General features: G+C 38.9%; 1 protein-coding gene across 5 annotated transcripts in view; it reads left to right on the top strand.

Annotated features, from left to right (window-relative positions):
• Nucleotides 1-27,928, top strand: part of NPHP1 (nephrocystin 1) — a 54,261-nt gene that overhangs the window by 13,021 nt on the left and 13,312 nt on the right. For 2 of the 5 annotated variants that reach the window (XM_064572193.1, XM_054509713.2), the window contains 12 exons: nucleotides 451-682; nucleotides 988-1,089; nucleotides 4,507-4,601; nucleotides 4,928-4,970; nucleotides 5,860-5,944; nucleotides 7,283-7,377; nucleotides 9,212-9,340; nucleotides 15,553-15,627; nucleotides 17,394-17,504; nucleotides 18,737-18,819; nucleotides 21,061-21,137; nucleotides 22,019-22,118. In XM_064572193.1, coding sequence (XP_064428263.1) covers nucleotides 451-682; nucleotides 988-1,089; nucleotides 4,507-4,601; nucleotides 4,928-4,970; nucleotides 5,860-5,944; nucleotides 7,283-7,377; nucleotides 9,212-9,340; nucleotides 15,553-15,627; nucleotides 17,394-17,504; nucleotides 18,737-18,819; nucleotides 21,061-21,137; nucleotides 22,019-22,118 — 1,227 coding nt within the window. Of the gene's footprint in view, nucleotides 1-450; nucleotides 683-987; nucleotides 1,090-4,506; nucleotides 4,602-4,927; nucleotides 4,971-5,856; nucleotides 5,945-7,282; nucleotides 7,378-9,211; nucleotides 9,341-15,552; nucleotides 15,628-17,393; nucleotides 17,505-18,736; nucleotides 18,820-21,060; nucleotides 21,138-22,018; nucleotides 22,119-22,465; nucleotides 24,258-27,928 lie in introns of those variants that run through there. The other 3 variants (XM_064572191.1, XM_045884525.3, XM_064572192.1) reach the window with 2 other exon arrangements.

Below are 27,928 nucleotides of genomic sequence, written 5' to 3'. Positions count from 1 at the left end.
AGGCAGGTTCTATTATTACCGTCACTTTACCAATGAGAAATGGAAAGCTTAAAAGAAACCTATGCAAGGTCACTCAGCAAAGAGAGGACAGAGCCCGAATGGAAACTCAGAGTCCGTGCTCTAACCACTGTATTACAGTGCTCAAGCAGCATTTGCTGAATGGATGGATGAATCCAAGACTTGAATACATGTCCCATGGCCTCAAGTCCCGTGCGTGCTCTGCCGTGTCCCATACATGACTCAGATGTATTAACTCCTTCACCACTCAGTCCCTCAAGTCACATATTGTTCCCTAGATGGTAGAAACCATGAGTTGTGCTTTCTCCTTATTTCCTTTATTTGCCCAGCTCCAAATACGGGTAGGATCTTCTGTATGTAGAAGCTGTCCTCGTTACTTGATCTGTTCTTATATGTTATTTCAAGTGATCCTTATAGAACTATTTTTCACAGAATCGGGGCACCTACTGAAAGAGAAGAAGATGATGATTCTGCTGGTGAAGATGAAGAAGAAGAAGATGATGATGATGAAGAAGAGCGTGAAGAAAGTGGTGGGGAGGAAGAAGAAACAGAAGAGGAAGAGGAAGAGAAACAGGAAAATGAATCCCACCACCAGGCAACAAGTAAAGAATACATTGCCATTGGAGATTTTACTGCTCAGCAAGCTGGGGATCTTACATTTAAGGTAGAAACAAGACTAGAACCTAACCTAAGGATAAGTTTGCACACCTGAAAGAATAAGAAAACTCTAGCTATATGCCTATATTACATGTTCCTGGTATTGTTTTTAAAGACTCAATCTCTTTTAATAAAATAAGTAAAAATTATGATTTATAGACAGTAATCCTGTGAAATTATGTTATCAAAGTTATCTGGTAGGAGAATGGTGAAATTAAATGCTATTTTATTTTTGAAAATAGTTTCAGTGTTGATAATTTCTAATTTAGGGTCAACTTTCATTTAAAATGTTTTACTTTGTTTTGATTTAAGAAAGGGGAAATTCTCCTTATAATTGAAAAAAAACCTGATGGCTGGTGGATAGCTAAGAATGCCAAAGGAAACAAAGGTCTCATTCCCAGAACCTACGTGGAGGTTAGTCTTTATTGTTTAGTCTTTCCCTTTTTCTCCTTTGAAGACTTTTTCCATTAAAAAAAATTTTTTTTCAAAACTTGTCTTCATTTTTAATAAAACGTTAAGCTGTATTCTTTGATCAATTGACTAGTGAATGACTTGAGATATAGAATTTACTTTAATTTTAGAGGGACAGGGCATGGGGAAAATCTTGTGTGTTAACAGTCCTGGGGATCTGTGAAGTGCTGTTATGCAGGTGAGGCCTAGAATGTTATGACACAAAGTGCTTTGTGGATTAATGCTGATCATAAAAATTAATAGTTTATTGTTGGTTGTCAAACGAAACCACAGTTAACTTTCACTAATATACGATCGTATATTAAACCACAAACTGTAAACTGTAAATGCATTTATAATTATCTCATAACCACACTGAGATGTCTTTTTTTCTGACACCACTTCTAACACTTAATTGTGTGATTTTTTTCTAACACCAGATACATGTTATTTTCCACACCAGTTTTCTGAAACCAATCAGGTGTCCAACAATTCAATTCAATTATGACACTAACTCCTGGAGTTAGCGTAGACCTGTCAAGTTAAGGGCTTACCCCCGGAGCCACCCTAATTCAGATGCCAGTCCCAAGTTCCATGGACCACCTGTACTTCTGAGTGACCAGCTATAAATTCAGTTCCCACATGCCTCCTCAGGTTTGATCATTTGATCGAGGGACTCCCAGAACTCAGGTGACCTTACCTGTGTTTACCAGTTTATTATAAAGGCTACAGCTCAGGAACAGCCAAATGGAAGGCATGGATAGGGCAAGGTATTGGGAAATGGAAAGAGTGGGACCTGGATCTTCCATGCCCTCTCTGGGGCCACCCTCCCACCCAGCACAGCATTCTATGTGGTTACCAACCTACAAGGCTCCCAAAACCCTGTCTTTTAGAGGTTTGTATGGATGTATTGTTATATAGGCATGATTGAATAAGTGATTGGCCATTGGTGACTGAATTCAGTTTCCTGCTCCTTTATCCTCGCTGAAGGTGAGGAGGGTGGTAGTGGTGGTGCCCTGAAAGTTCTAACCCTCTAATCACATGGCTGGTCCCTCTGGCAGCCTGCGCCCCACCCCCACCCTATCACCTCATTAGCATAAACTCAAGTCTGGTTGAAAGGGGCTTGTTATGAATAACATAAGACACTCCTATCACTCAGGAAGTTCCAAGAGTTTTAGGAACTCTTGCCAAGAACTGGGAATAAAAACTAAATATATATATATTTTTTATTATACAACATGCATTTGAAAAAAGGAAAAAAAAACAGGTGACATTTTTAATAATATATATTATCTAATATATCAAAATATTATCATTTCAGCCTGTAATCAATATTAAAAAATTTTTTTCTTTTTTTTCATACCAAGTCTTCAAATTCCAGTGTATATTTTACACCAAAATAGCACATCTCAGTTTGAAATAGTCTCACTTCAAGTGTCCGTAGCCACACGTGGCGAGTGGCTGCTATATTGCACAGTTCAGGTTTGAATCATCTTTTTCATTGGTAGCATAGTATTCCAATTTCATGTAGATGGACATGTTTCCAACCTGTAAGAACTACAGATTATGTTGCACGGAGCTACAGTTAGCTTCCACTGTGAGATACAAAAGATCCCCCCAAATGGTGGCTTAAATAAGGTAGAAGCATATTTGTCTCATGCATGGAAGAAGTGTGGAGGTAGGCAATGAAAGGAATGTGAAGGCCCCATCTAATATTTCACTCTGTACTTAAGTGAGATGCAAGTCTTCCAAAGGTTATCTAAGAGATAGGTAAATTGGCTGCTAGATATTTTAATGATTCCAAGAAGCAAAAGAAGAAAGGGGAATAAGAAGCCAAAAGGCATGACCTGCTGTCTTTTTAAGATGGTTTCCTGGAATTTACAAAAAACCTTCCAATGATATCTCCTTGATCAGAATTGAGTCTGTTGTTAACACCTAGCTGCAAAGAGGATTTGGAAAATGTAGACTTTTAGCTGCTCATTGCTAAAATCAGGGATTCTGTTAGAAAAGAAGAGGTGGAGGGGCGCCTGGGTGGCTCAGTTGTTAAGTGTCTGCCTTCGGCTCAGGTCATGATCCCAGGGTTCTGGGATCGAGTCCCGCATCAGGCTCCCTGCTCAGCGGGAAGCCTGATTCTCCCTCCCCCACTCCCCCTGCTTGTGTTCCCTCTCTTGCTGTGTCTCTCTCTGTCAAAAAATTAAATAAAATTTAAAAAAAAGAAAAAGAAAAAAGGTGGAGTTTAGGTGGTAGACAACCAACAACCTGTGTTGTAATCAGTCTGCACAGACATCTTTGTAGATTTGTCTGATTTATTCCCCTCAGATAAATTCCTAGGTGTTCATTGCTGGTTCAAAGGTTTACACCTTTATATTTTGATTTAGTTTGCCATTTTGCCTTTCAGAAAAGTCATGCTTATTTGTTCCCTCATCCCCAGCATCTGAGAATACTTTTTCCCCATACATGTGCCACGGATGGCTGCCATCCATCCTTTTGCCAGTGTGGTAGGCAAAAAGAGGCCCATTATTGTTTTTATTTGCCTTCATTGTACTGCTAAAAAGGTTGAGCATCATTTCATATACTTTATAATCATTTCTATGTCTTCTTTGTAAATTGCCTTTTCAGTTCTTTTGACTATTTTTCTAAGAGACTTTTTTTTTTTTTTAAAGATTTTATTTATTTATTTAATTGACAGGGAGAGAGAGAGAGACAGCATGAGAGGGAACACAAGCAGGGGGAGTGGGAGAGGGAGAAGCAGGCTTCCCGCCAAGCAGGGAGCCCGATGCGGGGCTCGATCCCAGGACCCTGGGATCATGACCTGAGCTGAAGGCAGTCGCTTAACCAACTGAGCCACCCAGGCGCCCGAGACTTTTTTTTTTAATTGTATTGATTTATAAGAGTATTGTAATATTTTCAGGATAAGGGTATTAACCCTTGGAAATCTGTGACAGGTATTTTCTTTTTTGACTTTGAACCGTGTTTATTTTTTATGTTGCTAAGTCTGTCAATGTGTCCATGATTTTTCATTTTGGTACTAAAATTGGAAAGGACTTCCCCATCTCAACATTATTTTCTTCTAACACTTTTCTTCTAACACTTTTCTAAACACTTTAACACTTCTAACTTCTTTTATTTCTACTTTCTTTTTTTATTTATTGAAATAAATTCTGCTTGGAATTTATCTTGATTAAACTTGCTCTCTACCTCTATCCTTGTAAATTTTTCAAATAGTGAAGTTATTGACAATATGTTGAAATCTTTTTCCCACTGATTTCTGATATACCCATCGTGTACATTCCCACCTATAGTTGAGCCTTTCTGAAAGTATTTTTATTGGTTGATTTTTGCATTAGGTAAAAAGCACTTCATATTTCAATAATTTTTCAGCCCTATGATAAAGAAGGCCAAGACTCAAGTGAAGGCAGCGAAGAAGATGTAGAGGTGGGGGACCAAACAGCAGAAGGGGAAGAAGTTAAACAAAGGTAAAAGGTGTGAGAGGATATCAGAGTGAGTTTAAGAAACTTTTTGTTTATTTTTACTGTTGTAAATAATTCAAGAATTTTTGAAAGGGAAACAACTTGCAGTTTGAGTTACTATTTGCTTAAAGATCAGTATTACTTTAATTTCGTGATTATTTTTAGTACATGATACTATCCTTTCTTGGTTTCATTTAGAGACTTTTAAGTTTTTAGAACTTATTGACAATTAAATACTTTGTTCTTTGATTGAAGACGCTCCCTAATTGAGTCAATAAGCATGAGCTGTCTGAACTGTCTGTGCACTCACCTTGCTATTTTGTGCCCCCCAGAACTGATTCTCACTGGAGTGCTGTCCGAAAAGCTATTTCAGAGGTTGGTATCACCTGTTCTGTTAATGATGTCATGTTTTGTTACCTAACAGTTCTGTTAGAGTGCAGATTCAAAACAGGATGGAGACTTTGGAAGATAACATCGGATCTTAAACAGGGTACAGGGCATGGAATGTACAGAGTATAAAACATACGGTTCTGGCTTAATAAGCCTATGCTCCAAGTAATATTTCTCCTTAGGCCTTTTCTGTAAGAAGAGTAGATTTGAGGACTTGCAACTATCTCTTACTGATTCTGCCTGAATTTTCTACCATTTGGATAAAGGCTGATGTTAAATTCAGTTAATATGAAAAATTCCAAAAAGCTCAAAAAAGTAAGAAATTATCCATATTCCTATCATTTAAAAGAGTTACATAACAAAATGAAAATCCACTCCTTCCCTCCCATAACTAATCACCATTAATAGTTCAGTCAATACCCTTTCTGATGTCTTACCCTACTTATCGCTTACATGGATGTGCTCATATGTATGTATGTGTGTGTATGTACACATATACAAAAAAGCCATGAATTCTTCAGTGCATATCAGGTTCTGATGTTAACTCATCTGTTACGTGGCAGTACATAGTAGAGTGGGACCGGGGTCAGGACGTTTTGATGAAAGATGTGCAGGAAGCACCTGGTCTGGAGCACAGAGCTCTGCTCACCGGGTATTGCATGGGGCTTAGGTTCTTGGGAGATAACGAGGATTGAGTGATGGATGGCATCCTCTGGAATTTGAGGTTAAACTGCTGTATTTGTCCACTAAAGTCTGTGTTTGTGATTTCCTTTTCTGGGTCGTAGTTGCTATAGTGATAAGAGAAAGTATCATGGAGGTGAGGAAACATGAATGAAAACAAGCAACTCAGTTTTGTCTTTACTGTCTTCAGCAGATAAACACTGTTGATGTGTTGACCACAATGGGAGCTATTCCTGCAGGGTTTCGGCCTTCCACACTCTTCCAGCTTCTGGAGGAAGGTAACAGGTGTCTTTGAGCCACCACAAGCTTAGAGTTAAGCAGTCAGGCTTTATGTCTAATGGTATTGTTTTAGCCAAAATAAGATGTTTAAAAAGATGTTGAATATCACATCTTTTTGGTACTCCTCATTTCCTTCATTTTTCCTATGACAGTGGAGGAAGGATCCCTGATCCTCTTAGATTCCAGTCTGTTTACCTGTGCTCTGGCTTCTAGCCCCTTTGCTTTATTTCAAAAAATATGACTCTTCTAATTATGAGTCCTTTTGTGTATCTTCAGCCCACCACCACCCCTTCCCTGCACCGGCTCCTGCCCTCATCAGTCTACCAGCATGCCTGATACCTTTAAGACCTAGCTCCTCTCACCCTATCCCACGTTAGCCAAAGCCTCCCTTTCTCTCCCTTTCTTCACAGAAAGATTTTTCTGAAGAATTATTATCCATTTGCATTTCCGTTTTCTTATTTGTTCTTGGATTTCTCTGTACTTAACAACATTTGTTCATAAGCTCATTAAAGAGAAATAATGTTGGGGGAGGATCTCCTATATACCCTGAGTTGTTGAGTTATCTGTGGAAGGGCTGCTTTGAGGTTCCTCGGCCAGGAAGGCTCTTCTCAGCCCTCCCTGAAGGCCCATCTCCTTCTCATCCTTTGCATCCCAGGGGAATTCCATCTTCTCAGAGATGTCCTCTTTGAAAAACACCCTTCCACTTGAGCACCCTTTATGGATCTAAGTTAGTTTATAATTATTTTATTCTCTCATCTACTTATTTTTTTAAAATTATTTCCCCCACTTAACTGTAAACTAATAAGGGCAGGGGCTGTATTTCTCTGATTCACATATGTATTTGCAGGTCCTAGCAGAGTGCTTGGCACACAGTGGGAACTCAGAAATGATTTCTCAAATGAATAAATGATTTTGTAATCAGTATTCTTCATAATAAAGTATGGGAAAACAGTATAATAATGGTTTTGTTTTAAGAAATAAAATTAATAATTATATATTTTTCTAAAGAGTATTTACACATTTTCTGCATTTTACAAAAATATTTGAATGGATCATCTTCATCACAGGGCACGTTATTGGCCTAAAAGTTTTTAAGATCTTTCTTAAAGCTGCTTTAAGATCAGCTCTTATGTGCTTCTGTTTTTACTTTTTCTACTGTTATTCTTACAGGTAAACAAATCTCTATTGGCATATATGTTTTAGAAAGCAAGTTCCTAGTAAGCAGCTTGACATTTTGGATGTCTGTTTCCTAAATTTGTCACATAACATCATACATTTTTGGCTTTGGATTTCATTCCTTTCTTTGTAAGAAGATAAAGGAAAAATTGTTTTTTCAGGGAATCAGTTTCGAGCAAGTTACTTCTTACAGCCAGAGCTCACTACTTCACAACTGGCCTTCAGAGATCTAATGTGGGATGCTAAAACAGGCACTGTGAGTATGGTTGCTATCAGCAGAATTATACCTTTCCATATTTGGTTATGGTTGCAAGTATACAAATAGCATGTAAATTGATTAATGCATTCTAGAAAATTAAAACATTATTTCTGTATTTTAATTTTTAAACACTCAGTGATCATTTCATTGCTAAGACAATGAAAGTGTCGCTCTCTTCTTCCATTGTTACAAAGGAAGTAATACTAGTTATCTCTCTTACTCATTCTTTGCCTCGGTGAAAAAGGGAATGATAATAATACTTCTAACGTAGGGTTATTATGAGAATTACAATGTATGTGTGGAGGGCTTAGAACAGTGTCTGGTACATGATAACTCAGTAAATATTAGCCAATATCAGTAGTAGTAGTAGTAACATTTTTTTTCATTAAGTGGGAATGAGGAAGTTGAAAGTCCTTTATGATTATACTTTTTTGGGGAGAGCTTAGAGTAAAAGATTCCTGGTATCCCGAGTACTTGAAGTAGGAAATACTCTTGATATTTAATTCTACTCTCTTCCTTTTTAGCAGATATGAACCACATTAGAGCACATCACTCCCCTTCCTGTTTACCTTCTGCCTTTTCTCCCTTCCTCTCTCAGAGCCTCAAGGGAAAAATAAGAGGACCCAGTGTGGTCAGGTTTTGTGGGGAGAAGTGGTGTAGAATTTTCCCCTCTCAATCCGAGCATTGCCTGGGACCCTTCTTAGTGTGAAGTATCTTTTATTGCAAGTCAGCAAAGATGTTGTATTTTGTCTGTTTAGTGTACTAGTACTTGAGTAAATGGCATTCAGTTTTATGAACTTGTACCCAGAGAGCTAAATATTCAGCTCTCGTTTCTTAAATTGAAAATGTTGACAAGCTGTTAGATATTGTCTCATTTTTTCAATGATATAAGGTCTTTAAATGAAAAGGCCGATGACCATAAAGCAGAATGTTGAGTTGAAGATGTTTTTATTTTTATTTATTTATTTTTTAAAAGATTTTTTATTTATTTGACAGAGACACAGCGAGAGAGGGAACACAAGCAGGGGGAGTGGGAGAGGGAGAAGCAGGCTTCCCACGGAGCAGGGAGCCCGGTGCAGGGCTCGATCCCAGGACCCTGGGATCATGACCTGAGCCGAAGGCAGGCGCTTAACGGCTGAGCCACCCAGGTGCCCCAAAGATGTTTTTAAATAAGAAACCAGAGTGCCAATTTATTTATAGACTTTCTGAACTATACTTGTGAAGTAAAACTGAATAATGCTATCCAATGGTCAGTGCATTCTCGCCATCAAAACATCTGTATAAGAAGCCAAGGAGCAATGTAGGTAAATGCTTGGAATTAAAACAAGGAGGAGCCAGATGGATAATATTAATGCCGGCTGTCATTGGTTATTATGCTATGGTGACCTACACTTACCCACATTATATATGAACTATAAGAATGAACCCAGAATGCCATGATTCCATATTAATGCCAGATGTCATTGGTTATTATGCTATGGTGACCTTCTACACTTACCCACATTATGTAAGAATGAACTGGAATGCAGTGATTCCATAATCAGGTCATTCATTTTACCTGATTGTACTGACTGTTTTTTCATTATGATTTTTATGTATTTATCCCCAAAATGCAAATATTTCAAATACAAAGATTTATGGAAAATTTACCTAAGTTTTTTATTTTAATTTGAGCAGACTATTGAAACTTTTTTTGTGTATATTTATGTGTAAATTTTTTTCATCCTTTTTTATTCTCTATACATTTTAAGTATTTATAAAAGATGCTTTGAAAATGAATTTGTTTATAAGCCATAAAATAAACCTATTTTATAACTAATTTTTCTCTCAGATTAGGTCAAGACCAAGTCGTGTTTCATTCATTCTGACCCTCTGGAGCTGTAAAATGATTCCTCTTCCAGGAATGAGCATCCAGGTTCTCAGTAGACACGTACGCCTCTGTCTATTTGATGGTAATAAGGTGAGCTTACTGAGGAGTAAATCAGTTCACATCAGTCTGGAAAAATATTTTGTTAAGGCCACATATTAAACATGTACTGCCTGGGGTATGTCTATGTCTTTGTCTCTCTCTCTCTCTGTATGCGTGTGTATACGTATAAAATAATATGTGATAGAATGCAGACCATAAGGGTTCTGATGACATAGGCTTAATTCCTGGCTCTTTCAGTTGCTAAGTGCATGATGTTCGTATATATATCACAGTTAACTCCTCTAAAGCCTTAGATTTCTCACTTACAAAAAAGGTACTGATGCCTATCTTCTAGTATTGTATATAGTTCACGTCTTGAGTGTACAGAATCTAAAGAATCTAAATGAAAGAATCTAAATGACTCTTAAAGAATTGATTTGTTTGTGAGATACAGCTTAAATACAGTGCTTAGCTGGAAATTTGTAGCTTTAACTGAAGAGCCAAAAAGAAAGATTTAAAATCAGTGATCTAAGCTACCAACTCAAGAGGCTAGAAAAGGAAGAGTGAGTTAAACCAGAAGAAAGTAAGATGGAGGAACTATTAGAGATAAGAGTGGAATTCAATGAAAAAAAAAAACCGTTAAACTTAAACAAAACAAACCTAAATTTAAAATGCCAAAAAAGAGTAGAATTTAATGAAATAGAAAACAGATGAACAAAAGAGAAAATCAAAAAAAGCAAAAGTTTATCCTTTGAAAAGTTTACTAAATTGAAAAATGCCTAGTAACACTGATAAAAGAGAAAAAGAGAAAAAGAAAACAAATGATCAGTATCTGACATGAAAATGGAGATCTCACCACAGATCCACAGACATTAAAAGGATGATAAAGGGATATCATAAACATCCTTATGCCAATAAATTTGACAATGTAGATAAATAGGTAAATGCCTTGAAAATCATAATTTATCAAAACTGACATAAGAAGAAATAGGAAAGTTGTAAACTCTGTTTAAAAAAAATTGAAAATGTAATTAAAAATCTTCCAACAAAGAAAACTCTAGGCCCATATGGCTTCACTGGTGAATTTCCCTAAACATTTAAGCAAGAAATAATAGCAATAGTACATAAACTCTTCCAAAGAACAGATAAAGAGGAAATGCTTCCCAACTCATTTTATAAGGCCAGGAAAAACATGATACCAAAACATGACAAGACATTACAAAAAAGAGAAATTACAAGACCAGTATCCATCATGAATAGTGACACTAAAATCCTAAACAAAGTATTAACAAATTGAATCTAGCAATATATAAAAAGGATAATATATCATGACTAATTGGAGTTTATTTTAGGAATTCAGTTGTACACACCTGTGTAACCAACATTTAACACTTGAAAATAGATCATTGTAATTTGCCATATTAACAGAACTAAAGTAGAAAAGTCATGTGATCATCTCAAAAGATATAGAAAAAGCATTTGACAAATTTCAACACCCATTCATGATTTTTAAAAAATTCTCAGCAGAGTAGGAACAGAAGGGAACCTCCTCAAATTGGTAAAGGGCAATAAGAGAAAGCTAAAGCTGACATCATCATACTTCCTGGTGAAATTTTGAATACTTTCCCCCAAAGATCAGGAACAGATCAAGGATGTCCAAGAAAAAAAAGATAACTCAGTTTTTTAAGTTGGCAGAGGACTTGAGCGGACACTTAAACAAATATATCAAAAACCAAGAGACATAAAAAGATATATGTAACATATAAGAAGTTCTCAGGGAAATGCAAGTTAAAACCACAGTGAGAGGACGCCTGGGTGGCTCAGTTGTTAAGCGTCTGCCTTTGGCTCAGGTCATGATCCCAGGGTCCTGGGATCGAGTCCCACATCGGGCTCCCTGCTCGGCAGGAAGCCTGCTTCTCCCTCTCCCACTCCCCCTGCTTGTGTTCCTGCTCTTGCTATCTCTCTCTCTGTCAAATAAATAAATAAAATCTTTAAAAAAAAAAAAACACAGATCCAACTATATGCTATGTATAAGAAACCCACCTTAAATATAATAAATATAGGCAGGTTAAAAGGAGAGGGATGAAAAAGATAGACAATTCAAAAAAGATAGTAATATTCAGAACAAGGAAAATTAGCAGGAATAAAGAGACACATTACATGATAAAATAGACAATTCACCAAGAAGACATAATAATTCTAAATATGTATATACCTAATATTAGAGCTTCAAAATACATGAAGTAAAACTTGATAGAACTGAAAAGAGAAACAGGCAAAACCCCAGTTATAGCTGAAAACTTTAACACTTCTCTCTCAGTAATCTGTGGGACAAGCAGACAGAAAATTAGTAAGTATATAAAAGAACTGAATTAACACCATCAACAAACTAGATCTAATAAACATTTTTACAACAGTTGACCCCAAAATAGTAAAATACTCATTCTTTCAAGTGCATGTGGAACATTTGCCAAGAGAGGTGGCCCTGAACAAATTTAAAAGAATTGAAATCATACAATGAATGGTCTTTGATTACATAGAATTGAATTAGAAAGCAGTCACAGGAAGATAACTGAAAAAAATCCTTAAATACTTGGAAATTCATGGACTAAAAGGAAGTTTCAAGGGAAATTAGAAAATAATTGGAGCTGAACAAAAAATGAAAATGTGTCACATAATTTGTGGGATGTTGATAAAGCATTGCTTAGACAGAAATTTACAGCACTATGGGGCACCTGGGTGGCTTAGTCATTAAGTGTCTGCCTTTGGCTCAGGTCATGGTCCCAGGGTCCTGGGATCGAGCCCCGCATCGGGCTCCCTGCTCTGCGGGAAGCCTGCTTCTCCCTCTCCCACTCCCCCTGCTTGTGTTCCCTCTCTCACTGTGTCTCTCTCTGTCAGATAAATAAATAAAATCTTAAAAAAAAAAAAAAATTTACAGCACTAGATACATTAGAAAAGAACTCTCAAATTGATAGTCGTAGCTCCCTCCTGAGAAGGTGATGCTTGGGTGGAGATCTAGGGATGAATCGACCTTAAGAGGGTAAAGGGAAAATGGAAGTGTGAACCTGGCCAAAGGAGCAGCACAGGCAAAGGCCTTAGTGGGAAAGGCCTTGGGGAAGGCCAGTGTGGCCGAGTGGAGCGAACAAGAGGAAATGTTGGATGGAATGAAATGGGAGATGTTAGGAAGGAACACAGTGTAAGACACTGTAAGCCATGATGTAAGGGAGTTTTGTCTTTATCCTAAAAACAGGGAAAGTCATTGGAGGAAGTGATATAGTTTAGATTTATGCTTTAGGAATATCTCTGGCTCTTCTTTGGAGATGAAGAAAAGGGGGGCCAGGAGAGACATGAGTAGACCATTTAGAGGCTATGGCACAGTGTGGTGGTCAAAGGGTAGCAACGTCATCTCCAAAAAAACAAAATCTGGAGCCATTTGCCCCAGATTAACCCTGGCTCCACCAGCTTGATATAAGACACTGACCAAATTACTTGGCCTTGCTCTCTCCCCTTTGTCATCTGGCACATATCGCTTAGGGTCCATGTGAGGATGAAATGAGTTAATATAACCAGTAAAGCACTTAGAACATACATAGAACATGTTAAGTGTGGCTAGATGAGATATAAGGCTAACAACATAGACTAAGGAAGTAGAGATGGAGATGAGAACTATGGCCAGAAGGATATTTAGACCATAAAAAACACAATTTGGTAATGGCTTGGAAATGGTGGGTGAGGAAGAGTGGGGTGTCAAACATGACCCGAATCTGGGTGAATGGCGGTGACATGCAGTGAGACAGGGAGCATCGAGAGCCGATCAGGTTTGGAGGACTTTGTGGGTTTAGCTTTGCTCATGCTGAGTATACTTTCGGCTCCCAGTGCCTTTCTTTTTTCTGTACTTGTGCGATTTTAGTGATCCTCCCTCATTTCTACACACCCTGTACAAAGCCACTGCCACTAAGAAGCCAGTAGATGTCACCAGTGACCAAGAAAAGATCAATTGCCTTCTTTGCTCAGATCTGGTTTGATACTTCACTTTACCTCTTCCTGTTCTCATATATGAGAACCTAAAGATTGAGATTTTATTTAAATAACATATCAGAATAATAGAAGTGATTCATTTAAAAATAATAGAAGTGAATTTATGTAACTAATTTATGTCAGATTCCAACTGACAAGTTTTAGAAGATATGTAATAGTTACACAAATATTCATTGCTATTTACTTAAGAGTGCTGCCCTAGTTCCAAATAAAAAGCATTATTATTAAAACTCTACATGCACTGAGAACCACATCACACAGAATTATATTTACTTCAGCAATCAAGCATAATTTAGAAAACTCAAGAGAATATCTGTTGTATTTACTCTCACTTTTACTCTTTTCATTGTTCTTCCTTCCTTCCTGATGTTCAAAGATCATATCCTTTCTGTTTAGAGAATTCCCTTTAACCATTCTTTCTGTTGGCTACAGATTCTCTTCATTTTTCTTTATCCAAGAATGTCTGTTTCCCCTTCATTCCTGAAGAATATTTTCACTAGATAGGGAATTCTGTTGTTTGGTTTTTTTTAGCACTTCAGAAATCTTGTTCAACTTCTTTCTGTGGTTTCTGATGGGAAATCCACTGTCACTAGAATTGGTGTTCCCCTATTGGTAAATCTAGGTGTTATTTCTCACTGCTTTCAAGATATATGTGTTTAGTTTTTGTACTTGTCCTTGGGCATGGGTTTCTTGGATTTATCCTGTTTAAGGTTTGCTCAGTTTCTTGAACTGTAGGTTTGTGTCCTTTGCCAAATTAGGGGATATTTTAGCCATTATTTTCTTGAATACTTTTCTAGCTCCAGACTTTTCTGGCACTCTGATGACATGAATGTGAGATCTTTTGTTATAATCCCACTGGTTCCTGAGGCTCTGTTTATTTTTTTCCATCGATTTTATCTTAGTTGTTCAGAGTGCTGATAGGAAAAGATATTTTCCTATCTTCAAGTTCACTGTTTCTTTTCTCTCTTTTTTATTCAGCATTTGAGTCCCCATTGAGTTGTGTGTGTTTGTGCACATGTGTGTTTTTTACTGTGGTTATTATATTTTTCAGTTCTAGAATTTCCACTAGGTTCTTCATTTTATCTTCTCTTTTTTTGTTGAGATTTCCTTTTTTCTTTCTTGACACTTTGTATTTCTGTATTTTAAATTTGTTTCAGACACGTCTGTAGTTGCTTACTGAAGTATTTTTTGGTGTCTACTTTAAAATGCTTGTCAGTTAATTCCAACATTTGTGTCATCTCAGTGTTGGTGTCTGTTGATTGTCTTTTCTCATTCAAGTTGAGATTTTCCTGATTCATGGTATGATAAATCATGGTATGATTTTTTATTGTATCTTGGACATTTTGGGTGTTAGGAGTTTCTGGATCTTATTTTAACTTGCGCTTTAGCAGGCCTCTGACACCATGCTGTCAAGGGAAGGTGGTGCCACCTCACTACTCCAGGTGAGAATGGAAGTCCAGGTTCCCCACTTGGCTTCTGTTCACACCCCTGGGTGTGATTAAGTTGCAGGAAGAATATAACTTAGGCGGCTGGAGATCTTGAAGAAAACTGAGGCTGTATATCTGGGCTGTTATCAGCATTGTCTGTCCTTAGTGGCAGGGTGATGGGCTACCATAAAATGCTCTTAGGGGTCACATTTCTTAAAAGGTCATTCGTATCTGAAATTTCACTTCCTTTTCTGATAAACCTGTTCCAGATAGTATTTCACTTACTATAATTTTTTACTAGTGCAAAGATCTGAGTCTGAATTTATTTCATCAGTTCTTTCGTTATTTTATAAATTAGTGCCATAACAGTTTTTTGTTACTCGTTTTTAAAGTTCTATATGTACCTGATATAAAAAGAAAACAAATTACAGAGTTGCACAAACTAAAAAGTGAAAGAACCCCCTTGAGGCCCTCTGTTCCACACAGTATAGCCTGTTCACTGCTGTTTGGGATGTAGAAGTGGTGACCTGTTAGGTTTTTTTCTTTTTAAATTTTTTAAAATTTTATTTATTTTAGAGAAGGGGGAGGGGCAGAGGGAGACCGCGAAAAATCCTCAAGCAGACCACCCCCACCCAAGCATGGAGCCTAGGGCTCGATTCCAGGACCCTGAGGTCATGACTGGAGCCCAGATCAAAAGTGGGATGCTCAACGTACTGAGCCAGCCAGGCACCCCTAGAAGTGGGGATGTTTTAGAGAGCTCTCTACAGCATGATCTCAAATAAGAAAATCTCATTTCAGGTTCTGAGCAACATTCATACAGTCAGAGCCACATGGCAACCTAAAAAGCCCAAAACATGGACCTTTTCTCCCCAGGTAAGGAATCTGCTAAAGGAATGGAATGAAACGTGAACCTCTTTTACCTGTTAAGTGATAGGCAATTGATTTCTGAAGCAAAGCTGTCCATGGGTATCTCTGAAATAACGTATTTAGGTTAAGCACAGAATATATGGGGCCAGATTTGAATCTTTAGATTAATGTTCTCTGAAGACTTTGATAAAAATTACTTTTGTTTCTGACTCATCAGAGTTATAATTCCTATGAATCATCTCATTCAGTGGATTTCGGGGTTCAATTCTAGGAAATGCCCCCTGATGAAAATGAAAACAAAAAGATAAATTTAGGAAGTGTTTTTCACAAATGAAATCAACCATGCTAATGAGAGCTGTGCTTTCTTCAGATAAAATCAAGGGTGACGCCCAGGGCTGGTACATTGTACCCAGGCACCATCAAGCCTGGAACAAAAAAAAGACTGGAATGAGGTTAGGTGCCTTCAAACCACGGAGTCCCTGTGACATAGATGTGAGTGAACATGAAGATTGGATATCTTGATGTTCTTATTATGATACTGTCTGTAGTTTATTTTACTTTACCTTTTTTCTGCCTCTACAGTTTCATTACTTTAATGTTTACTTCCCATAGCTAATTCCCTTGGGGCACTGCACCCTAAAAGTCCTCCATTAACCTTTCTCTTACTGCATCCGAAGATCTTCAAGCAGTAGGGGTTCAAGGAGAGGGCACAGGGCGTGGAGGAGGCTTGCGTGCTGCATGTGCCCCCGCTTGCTTTTTGCGCATCTCCTGGAAGTCCAGTTTGATCTAAGCGCCCTACTGCTTGTATTTCGGCACAACGCTTCACAGTTCTGATGTTGCATCTCTGTGTATATGAAGCATTTAGGGTCGAATTTTCTAATTTTTTCTGGATATAAAGACAAACTGTTTGGAAGAAGAAATAATAAGAAATTGTTCCTTTGTTGAGGGAAATTAAGCATCTGTTAGGTGTGAGACATTCTTCCTAGCCACTGTGGGAACTTACATGTTGGTAGAGAAGAAACATATACAGGTATAATAACAATAGCCTGTGTTTATGGAGCTCTGTCCATGTGCCAGGCACGGTGGTAGGTCCTCCTGGGCACGTTCTATGATCTCATTTAATCCTTGGAGTAGCCCTGTGGGGGCGGGGTCTGTTGATAACCACCACAAGGACAGAATGTCACGGTTGCCGGACTCTTAAGTGCTGTGGAAGCGCAGAAGAGGGTGACATTAATTCCAGCCCTCAGGCTCAGGGAAGCTTTTGTAGAAGAGAAACTAAACTTTGAGGGTTGGGGAAGATTTTATAGGCAAGACAGGAGGGTTTGGTTGTCCGGAGAGAGGAAAAGGAATGAACAAAAGAGAAAGGAAAGGAAAATTTGCAAGGCACACCTCGGGAAAGTTGAGCAAATGTGTGTATAAAGTCTTCAATTTTAGTTCTGTTTACAAAAAAACAATGGTTAAGTTAAATATCTTATTATATATGCAAACTATTTTTATAACACCTCTGAGGACTTAGGTACAGTACTTGTTTCACATTAGCCTCTACTCTCACCAAAGAGTGAGTGAAAGTAAAGGTATTTCCCTCAACACAAAACTTAAATTTTTTAACTTGAAATTACTGGTGTAGATGGGTCCAATCCACCTGCTTTCTGTTTCCTTTAAAAGACCGTTATTACGGTGCAAAGGTATAAACTACACACCGACAAGTAGAGCTGAAACCTCCCTCCCATTTTAAATTTGTATTAGTAACTTAGTTTTCTTTATTGTTTCAGGTTACTGGCATCTTGCCCTGCTTGCTTGATGGTGATTGTTTTATCAGATCCAATTCTTCATCTCCAGATCTTGGAATATTATTTGAACTTGGAATTTCTTATATTCGCAATGTATGTCAGTTGAAAGATAAAGCTTTGTAATGTATCAATTAAAGGGAAGTTTAAAAAAAAAGTCTATTTACAAGTAAAATAATTGAGGTTTTTCTACGTAATAAAATTTTAATCTCTTGAGGAATGGGAATGGTGGTTCTAATTTATATATAGCACTGCTTTTTCAGTAGCATTTACAATAAAAGTGTATTTGTTTATAACTTGAATGAACTCCAGTGCTTTTAAAGAATGAAGATTTGAAAAGGATGAGACTTTGTGAAAGTGATAAAAGATATTCAGTGGCATTGCTGTTTGACCTCTGTCCTAGAGGGTCAAGTTATACTTAACCTTGTGGCTGATGCTTCTAATTAAGGGACCTGACAGAGTGGTAATTTTTATAAAGGCACCAGAAACTTGGATTAACTCATGTCATGTAAACAGTTGAACCAGTAGGTATGGGTCTGTGATAGTCTTATTTATTTTTATTTTATTGAGTCTTTTATTTTAATTACAGTATGTTAACGTACAGTGTTATGTTAGTTTCAAGTGTACAGTATAGTGATTCAGCAGTTGTGTACATTGCTCAGTGCTCATCATGATAAGTGTGCTCTTAATCATCCTCACCTACTTGACATGATAGTAATTTAAATGTCTCCACATTCTAATAATACCTTGGTAGGTGTAGTATATATACTTGGCCTCAAGGTGACCCAGAGAACCAACTGCTATTATATTAATAGTATCACACCATCCTTTCATTTCTTTAAGGCAGATGCATCCAAATGTGTTATGGGTGGGTAGGACAGGAGAGGGAAGCAGGGCCCCAAGCAAGTCCCTAGTGGCTTTCAGCAGTTGACGGTGGAGGTAAAGTTCTGACGGATGATTAAAAAAAATGATTTAATTTGTGCATTCCATCTCTCATTGGGGCAAAGCTGCATAATCCCATGTAGTACTGATATGGTTTAGATCATTCCACAAATACATCATTTAAGAAACAATAGCAACAGTTGCCACATCATCAGGTTTACGGAATTTTCAAAAGTAATTTGACAAGATAGGATTTTCACTTTTCATACTGCCTTTGCCATCTGGCCTGCAAGGAAAATGGGACCCACTGTATTTCACTTTATTTTCTTGTACAGAATTTTTTAGTCCTAAAAGTGAATGCTAATTTTGTTCCCTTTAAAGGACTTGGTATGTGCTTTTAAATTTGGTTCAGATAATTAAATTTTGTATGCCTGTTTATTTCATAGTCAACCGGTGAAAGAGGAGAATTAAGTTGTGGCTGGGTGTTTCTTAAACTTTTTGATGCCAGTGGAATTCCTATTCCAGCAAAGTAAGTTGCCTATATATTCCTTCCAAATGAGTAATTTTGTAGAAATTCATTATTTAGAATCTGGATATCTCAGGTTTGCAGAGTGTATATTCTGTTAGCATTTCAAAAACTTGTGGGGAGAGGGCTTTTAATGTTGATCTTTTAATGTTCTTTGAAGTGGTATATGAAAACAGCATGCACAGGGTCATCTTAGAGAGGAAGAAATGCCACTTATAGAATAGGTATTTTAAAAGATGTTTACTCAGGGGTGCCTGGCTGGCTCAGTTGGGTGAGCATCCAACTCGGTTTTGGCTCAGGTTATGAACTCAGGGTGGTGAGATTGAGCCCTGCATTGGGCTCTGCGCTGAGCGTGGAGCCTGCTTGGGATTCTCTCTCCCTCTCCCTCTGCTCTTCTCCCACCCCTGCTCGCTCACTCACTCACTCTTTTTCTCTCTCAAAAAATAAATAAATAAATAATAAAAGATGTTTACTCTCTGCTGAGAATATTTTTCAGTAAATTCCTGTGGTATTAGCACATTTCACAGTGCTGAAACAGAACCTGATTCTCTCCAGAGTGGAAAAGCTAAGTCCAGGGTCCCCAGGTCCTCTGTGACTCTACCTTTCTCCTATAGGTGATACACTGAAATTGTAATGGCAGTCACTGTAAACAAATTTAAAACTTAAAACCAAAAGGCAGACTGGTACCAAATATCTGCATTATATACAGAATGGTCAGATTATTATCCCTAATATAAAATGGGTTCTCAAAAATGAATAAGAAAAAGATAGTCCAAGTTTTTAAATGGGCATACACAAAAAAATCTAAGTCTAGGATACAAACAAGAAATTCACAGAAGAGAGACACATGGGCAGTCATCAGGATGGTAATTAAGATCCAAGGTTTGGAATTATAACATTCAGGGCTCTCGGCCTGGCTCTGTCTGTGTAACTGTAAGCCAAGTTCCAGGTTCCTTGCCTGCAAGCCCCAATTTCCTCTTTTTAAAATGGGAGATTGTAATAGTTCCTACCCCAAAGGGTTATTATGAGGATTGATTCAGATAATGCTCCCTGCCTTCTGTGACTTCTCCTTACACCCCAGGGGCGGGCATGGCCTCTTCACCACAGGGCAGAGGTAAAAGTCCGGGCTCCACTTGTCCTTCTCTGACATCATCCCGGTGATAGGGAGAAGGGCACGGCCTCCCAGAACGTAAAAGTCCAGTCTGCTTGTGATTTAAATTTGTTTTGTTTTGTTTTTAAGAATGTCTAGGGTTTTTAGCTGTACCTAGTGGGAGGGTAAAGGGTGTTTACTCCATCTTTCCAAAAGGTAAGTCACAGCTATTTTTCTAAATGAGGTAGAAGCCCATGTATTGACACTGAAATATTTCCAGTGTATATTATGATATGGAAAAAGCAAGTTGCAGAATAGTATGTGTACTATGGCTCCATTTTTTTTCATGAAAAACTGTATTTGTGTGTATATGTGGGCGGGCCTATGTAAAGTGTTCCCAGAGGTTGCCTCTGAGGCACAGAACTAGGGAGGTAATGCAGTGGGATTAAAGAGGACTTTTATCTTATACTTTCTATACTTAGGTAATATGCAACTTTGAAAGAAAATGTGTCAGTTTTGAGATTTACTGTGTATATATATATATTTGTTTGCATTTGCATAGAAAAAGGTAGGGCAAGGGCCTTACCAGACTAGAGGGGATGGGATGGGGAGGGATGTTTCGGGGTTTTTTTGGTTTTGGCTTTTTTTTTTAAGATTTTATTTATTTGAGAAAGAGAGAGCAAGAGCAGAGGGAGTGGCAGAGGGAAAGGGAAAAGCAGACTCCACTAGGCGGATCCCAGGACCCTGAGATCATGACCTGAGCCAAAGGCAGACACTTAACTGACTGACCCACCCAGGTGCCCCTGTTTTGTTTTTTACTTATCATTTCTATGCCATTTAAGCATTTGAAAAATACATTTAAAATACATCATTAATACATTCATTAATGTAAATCATTAAAGTCAAAACACTTTAATGGCATCAATTAATTTTTCTCATTTTAATGGGGAAAAATGTATTTTCTATAGTTCAAAGTTAAGAAAGAAACTTTATTTACTGAGGTAATACCTCACAGAGGAATCAACAACTTTTATTCTCATTTAGCAATGAAACAAATAAAATGTCTGGGAATGTTATCTGTGCTAAAAAATATTTCACTACTGATTTCAGTGTTTCAAAATAGAAACACGTGGTTTTTTGCTATTCTTTTGTAGAACGTATGAACTCTTCTTGAATGGTGGCACCCCTTATGAAAAAGGTGTTGAAGTGGACCCTTCAATATCCAGAAGAGGTACAGCTCTTAGGCATTGATTTCTCTCCTTCCCTGAGAAAGTACACAGAATATGCATCAGCAAAGAGAGCTATATTCTAATAAGCATAACATTCTTCACTTGAATTCACATTTTTAAAAATAAGTCATTTGATAGTAAAATCCTAGTCACTTTTATCTAAGTGCTTCTTAGATAAGGTGATAGATAGATAGAATGAGGACCATTCATTAATGCCTTCTCCTTGAACACTGGGCTGATAACTTGTGACCGCCACAGAGTTAATGACATAGACTAACTCCCAGGTTGCCTGTTGCTGGGCTAAAGGACGTAGACATTTCAAATTGTGGTACACATGCCGAGTTGCCTTCCACAAATATTGAGCATCTTTTAATATATTCATTGACCAGGCACTGTGCTAAATAATGGGAAAATGGAGAGTAAGACAGATCCGATCCTTGCCTTGCAGAGCTCAGCTCCTGAGAGATTTGGAACTCTCCTTGTTTCATAACTTAGAACACATAGCATTGCTGCTGCCCTGGTGATGCCTGTCCCAGCTTCTTGGAACAGGGAAGGGCTTAGGACCTGGGAAGCAGTTGGATCTGCCTGGAGTCAGGCATGCTTTTTTAAACTCCCTTTATCTCTTTATAATATCTGGCAGCGGTGCTGTTGAAGCTTCTGGTGTAGTGGCAGCTCCAGGGGTACTTAGGGAGGCCGGGAGGCTTTAACGCCATGCTTTATCTCTTTATCAGCTCATTTAGGGCATGTGAGGGACTCCTGCTTTTCATACAATTACTATTTTTACCCCAAATCTTTGTTTTATTGTAAAAAGTACTTTGTTTTATTATACTCACTGTCTCAAGCACTTCCAAGTTTTGACATTTATTTATTTATTTTTTTAAAGCACATGGGAGTGTTTTCCATCAGATGATGACAATGAGAAGGCAGCCTCAACTCCTAGTAAAACTGAGATCTTTGAACAGAAGATCAAGAGACTCGCTGAGGTTGGTACCCACTTACCTGGCCAGTGAACTTGAGGCCCTTCGGCGTCTAGAGACCATCTCTGCTTTTGGCTTCTCCTCCTGCTTGATCATCTTTTGTCGGTTAGTTTGTTCCTCATTAATTCATCTGCTGAGGATCAGCAAGGAAATGGAATGGTAGGAAAATTCAAATCAGCTTACGCTTTTGTTTACTGGTTAGTTCAAGTGATACATTTGGTCAGAAATAGTAGAGAAACTTGGCTAAATCGGGCTTGCCATCCACAATCCTGTCGTCAGGGAACCTTTTTTAAATATCAGGTTAGTTAAGGTATAATTTCCATGCAATAAAACTTACCTTTTTTGGTTTACAGTTCTCTGAGTCTTGACCAGTGTATACAGTCGTGTAACTACCACCACAACCAAGATGAAGAACATTCCCATCACTCTAAACAGCTGTCTGCTTTGTGGTCAGCTCCCCAGCCTCAGCCTCAGGCAGCCACTCATCTGTCTTCTTTTCCCGCAGTTTGTTTTTTGTTTTTCAGTTTTCATTTTTTAGTTTTTAGTCTCAGAGGTAGAGTTTAGTGATTCATCAGTTGCATATAATACCCAGGGCTCCTTACATCAAATGCCCTCCTTAATGCCCGTCACCCAGTTACCCCATCCCCTCACCCACCTCCCTTCCAGCACCCCTCAGTTTGTTTCCTGTAGTTAAGAGCCTCTCATGGTTTGTCTCCCTCTCTGATTTTGTCTTATTTTATTTTTCCCTCCCTTCCCCTATGATCCTCTGTTTTGTTTCCTAAATTCCACATATGAGTGAAACCATATGATAATTGCCTTTCTCTGATTGACTTATTTTGCTTAGCATACTACCTTCTAGTTCCATTCACGTTGTTGCAAATGGTAAGATTTCATTTTTTGATGGCTGAGTAAATTCCATTGTATATATACACCACATCTTCTTTATCAATTCATCAGTCGATGAACATCTTTCCATAGCTTGGCTATTGTGGACATCACTGCTATAAACATCAGGGTGCAGGTGCCCCTTCGAATCAGCATTTTTTTATCCTTTGGATAAATACCCAGTAGTTCTATTTTTAACTTTTGAGGAACTTCCATACTGTTTTCCAGAGTGGCTGCACAGTTTTCATTCCCACCAACAATGCAAAAGGGTTCCCCTTTATCCACATCCTCGCTAACATTTGTTGTTTCCTGAGTTGTTAACATTAGCCATGCTGACTGGTGTGAAGTGGTGTCTCACTGTGGTTTTGATTTGTATTTCCCTGATGCCGAGTGATGTTGAACATTTTTTCATGTGTCTGTTGGCCATTTGTATTCCCAGCAGTTTTGTCTTTTCCAGAATGTCATACATATGGAGTCATTCAGTATGTAGCCTACTAGGTCTGGTTTCTTTCACCCAGCATACTGCTGCATTTGAGAGTCATCCATGCCATTGCACGTAGTAGAAGTTGTTCTTTTTTGTTCTAAATATTATTTCATTTGATGGATATACCATAATGCATTTATCCATTCACTGACTGATAGACATCTGGGTTGTTTCTAAGTTTGGGCAATTATGAATAAAGCCACTCTAAATATTTGCATACAGGTTTTTTGTGTGTGGCCATATGACTTTATTTTTCAGAGGTATAAATACCTAGGAGCGGGATTGCTGCATCATCTGGTGTCCTTCTAATTTTATAAGAAACTGCCAAATTGTTGGGGCGCCTGGGTGGCTCAGTCGGTTGAGCGGCTGCCTTCGGCTCAGGTCATGATCCTGAAGTCCTGGGATCGAGCCCCGCGTCGGGCTCCCCGCTCAGCGGGGAGTCTGCTTCTCTCTCTCCCTCTGCCTGCCTCTCTGCCTACTTGTGCTCTCTATCTGTCAAATAAATAAATAAAATCTTTAAAAAAAAAAAAAAAAGAAACTGCCAAATTGTTTTCCAAAATAGCTATAGCATTTTATACCCCCAGCAGCAATGTATGAAAGTTCCAATTAGGCATATTCTTGGTATTATCCATTTTTTTCTATTTTGGCCATTTTAATAAGTGAGTAATGGTATCTCCTGGTGGTTTTAATTTGCATTTTCTTCAGGGAGCTTTTTTTTCTTTTTCTTTTTCTTTTTTTCTTTCTTTTTAAAGATTTTATTTATTTATTTGACAGAGAGAGAGAGAGACAGCGAGAAAGGGAACACAAGCAGGGGGGGTGGAAGAGGGAGAAGCAGGCTTCCCACAGAGCAGGGAGCCCGATGCAAGGCTCCATCCCAGGACCCTGGGATCATGACATGAGCCGAAGGCAGACGCTTAATGACTGAGCCACCCAGGCGCCCCTCTTCAGGGAGCTTTTTAAAATTTATTTTACTTTTTAGTTAATTTTCTTTTATTGATTTATAGAGCTCTTTTTAGATTTTTTATTCCAGTATAATTAACATACGGTGTTATAGTCATCTCAGGTGTACAATATAGTGATTTAACAATTCCGTACATTCCATACATCACAATAAATGTACTCTTAATCCCCTTCACCTATTTCAAGGAACTTTTACACTAGTAGGGTCCCAGATCTGTCACCTTCCAACTCAGTAGCCTCTTGGACAAGTCATTTAACTATCTTTCTCAGGATCCCAATGTCTACATCTTTTAAATGGGCATAATAATATCAACCCCATGAAGCTATAATGAGGTTTAATGAAAAGAAAGTATATAAAACACTTAGATTGTTTTTATAGTATATGGCACAGAGTAAAATAAAGTAAGTGTTAGCTATAATTATTTACTATTATTATTATCATATTATAGATAAATGCAAATATAATTCCAGGTCCATGGTGCTGTATGTCATAAATTTGTTTAAATGAAGATGTGCTGTGTAGCTGGTAAGATCAGGAGGGATTTGAAATAGGCTTTGAAGGATGGGAGAGCTGTGCACATGTGAAGATAGGAAGCCATGGAGAAAAGGAACCTAACACAGAGGGCATATAGTGGACAAGAGGTGGAAGGGAAGAGCAGGGCCTGGGAGCAGAAACTGATGAAGTTGGCCTGTCCCACCGCGACCTGCTTCTTGCTGATCACCAAGAAACAGAGTAAGAGATGAAAACTTGGCATATCCTCCTGAATTGTTGCTTTTCTCATTCTGGATCATGCCCTTAGTTTAAATATTCCTTGTTCTTATATCTGATACTGAAATGTGTTTTCTAATTCTAGTATTAACAATTAAATCTTTCAATAACCATTAATAATGTGTTCATGGATATTATTCATTCTCTTGACTGCCCTCCCCCCCCCCCCCCGATGTTTATAGCACTTATAAATTCCCTTTTTTGGCCAGACTTTCCTTGGAAAATTGTTATTTTTCAAGATTTAGAAAAAAGAAGCACAGTAGCAGTCTTTGTAAAAGAAAAGCCAAAATCCTGTTTGGCTTCATTCTTCCTGCTTCTTCAGCCTCCCACTCCTCATCTCATGGGTAAGCCTCCAAGAGTTCCCCAAGTACTCCCAAGTGTGTCTTTCAAGTACAGCTCTTAATAGTGTTGCTTTGGCCCCAAATACTGGTTCCAAGATACTTTTTACCATCTAGGGATCAGATTTGTCTGGGTGGTGCACAGGTCAGGTAGGCAGGCCCATGCTTCCAAAGCAGTGAGTGTTCTTCTGTATGCTGGTTCTCAGAGAAGGGTCCTGAGTCCTTGCCCTCCGGACTGCAGGAACTAAGGTGCTTGTTTGATCACAGCACACACTAGGCACCCAAAAAAAATGTTTACTAAAGAATTTCAAAGTAGAAATCTACCTTAGGACCTCTGTTCTGCCTCCTGCTGTCCCTAAAGTCCCCCACCTTGTCTTGGTGTGTGCTCTTCTCTCCTCCTAGAGCCCAGAGGGGGACCCGAGCATTGCCACTCTACTTTGTATGATCCTGAAATGTGTATGCCTGGTAGTGGCAAGTGTGGCTTGGGGCAACTCTCTGGTGCGGCCTAGGCTCAGGCTGGCTCTACAGAGACCAGGCCATGGGCACAGAGAATCCAGACGCCCCTGCCTCACTGCAGAGCCCATGAGCTGTGGTGTGAAGGCTGTGCTGTGGGTCCAGGGTGAGAGGCTGGGCACCAGCATGGGTGCTTTTGGGCATCTCTGCCCTGAGCCTGCACACCCTGGAGGTGGAGACTGAAGCAAGACTGATCCATCTCAGTTCCCTCTCCTTCCCTGACTGCCACCTTCAAGTGGATGGAAGAGGAAGACAAGTAACGATACCAAGAGCCCTCGTCCTCTCCTCCAAAAGTGCATCACACCTCTCTCCCCACCCTCCCTTGCTTAAGAACTCCACTTTTGTTTGGCCAGACTCTTCTGCTTAAAGGAGAAAGGACAGAGGCTTTTAACATTATGCCAAGCAAGATACAGCAATGCACACAGACCCAATGGTGGGAAGCCTAGAGAGTTTGCCTTCCCGCCCACTTTCCCCCAGTTCCTTTGCTAGTTGTCTTCATACTGCCCTCTCACAGCCGGCAGTCTTATGTGTGCGTACCCTTGGATGTCCGGAGACCCGCAAAAATGCAAATTAACCAATGTAGACTTGTCTCCTTTTCAAAGAAACCGCACCAGAATCCTGCCTGTGAGATTCCTTTGGCGGAGACAGTTGTAATCATGGTCACCCTCTCAGTAGGAGATGAAAGAGGAAGCAAAGAGATCCTTCAGTTTCACTGAGAGTATGCCATTCTAATTTTGGAGCTATTTTTCAGTGGGGTTTTACCCTGATGTGATTTGGCCAAAAGCATGCGTTTAAGCCGCTGATGAGGGCAGGCTCTGAATTTCGACCCAGACTCCCAGTGCATGAGTTCAGAATCCCAAGAAATACGGGTCTGTAAAAGTAGGCTGTGTGCATGCGTGTAAATTTGCTATAAACTTATTTGTCTTTGCCTTTTTGATGTCTCCCATCTTTTTTTCCCTCTTTCACTTCCATTGTATTGTTTCTAAAAATAAATGAGGTAATCGTGTTACTAGCCTGGGGCCCATGATTAGGTTCATTGCACTTCCGCCATCAGAGTTTGCTGGTGTATCTGTGAGATCAGAAAGAAGTATATTTTTACTTCTTCAACTTAGCCAACCTCCATAGCCCGGAGCTTTCTGCTCATCTTGGGTTTGGGAAAATCAGAGGATTTCCCCAAAGAAAACTAATAAAGTGCAGCAGTCCTGCCTCATGTTGTGGGGAAGTGCCAGAAGGAAGGGAGCGCCCACCCTGTGGGAGGAACGAAGGCCTCCACCGCAGCTGGCAGCAATGCCAACCAGACAGAGCAGACGGGTCTGTGAGAGGAGAGGGAAAAATGGAAGGAAGGTTACACCCCTTCCTCCAGCAAAATCACTGGCTGTTCTTCAGCATGAGCCATGGCTTGGGCATGCAGCTGAAACACTGCCCAAATGGACCATAGACCAGAGGGCAGGATGTGGAACAAGCCTGAGGGATCACAGCTGAACACTGAGCAGACATGTGGTGGCATCAAGGCAGCTTAACTGGTCCTCCGCAGCCAGTCTTTGAAATCCAGGTCAGACACAGGACCGGCATCGTAGCGGCGGTGAAAAACAACGATTTCTAACTTTGTGTGCCACGTGCCCTATATGAATGTCAGAAAGCCTCTCTTGCATTTTGGGGATGTTTCTAGAAATGCGGGGGTTAGGAAGTGGTGAAGGATACTTACAAAATTCCATGAAGCTACCTCTAGGGAATCCATTGTTCCTGTACCACCCTAGGGATTACACTTACTCTGTTCTCTTCCACCAGGCTAGAAGCCTGAATATTACCTCTGCAACTAATGTCCCCTTCTAAAATACTTATTCTAGAAATTAAAGGATTAATTTAC

This window comes from Mirounga angustirostris, unplaced genomic scaffold (assembly GCF_029215605.1).
Source record: "Mirounga angustirostris isolate CCGP_5_RB_7025 unplaced genomic scaffold, mMirAng1.0.hap1 SCAF_10, whole genome shotgun sequence".
Classification (NCBI taxonomy): domain Eukaryota; kingdom Metazoa; phylum Chordata; class Mammalia; order Carnivora; family Phocidae; genus Mirounga; species Mirounga angustirostris.
The sequence above is the reverse complement of the archived record's forward strand: the minus strand, read 5'-3'. Positions and strand labels throughout refer to the sequence as shown.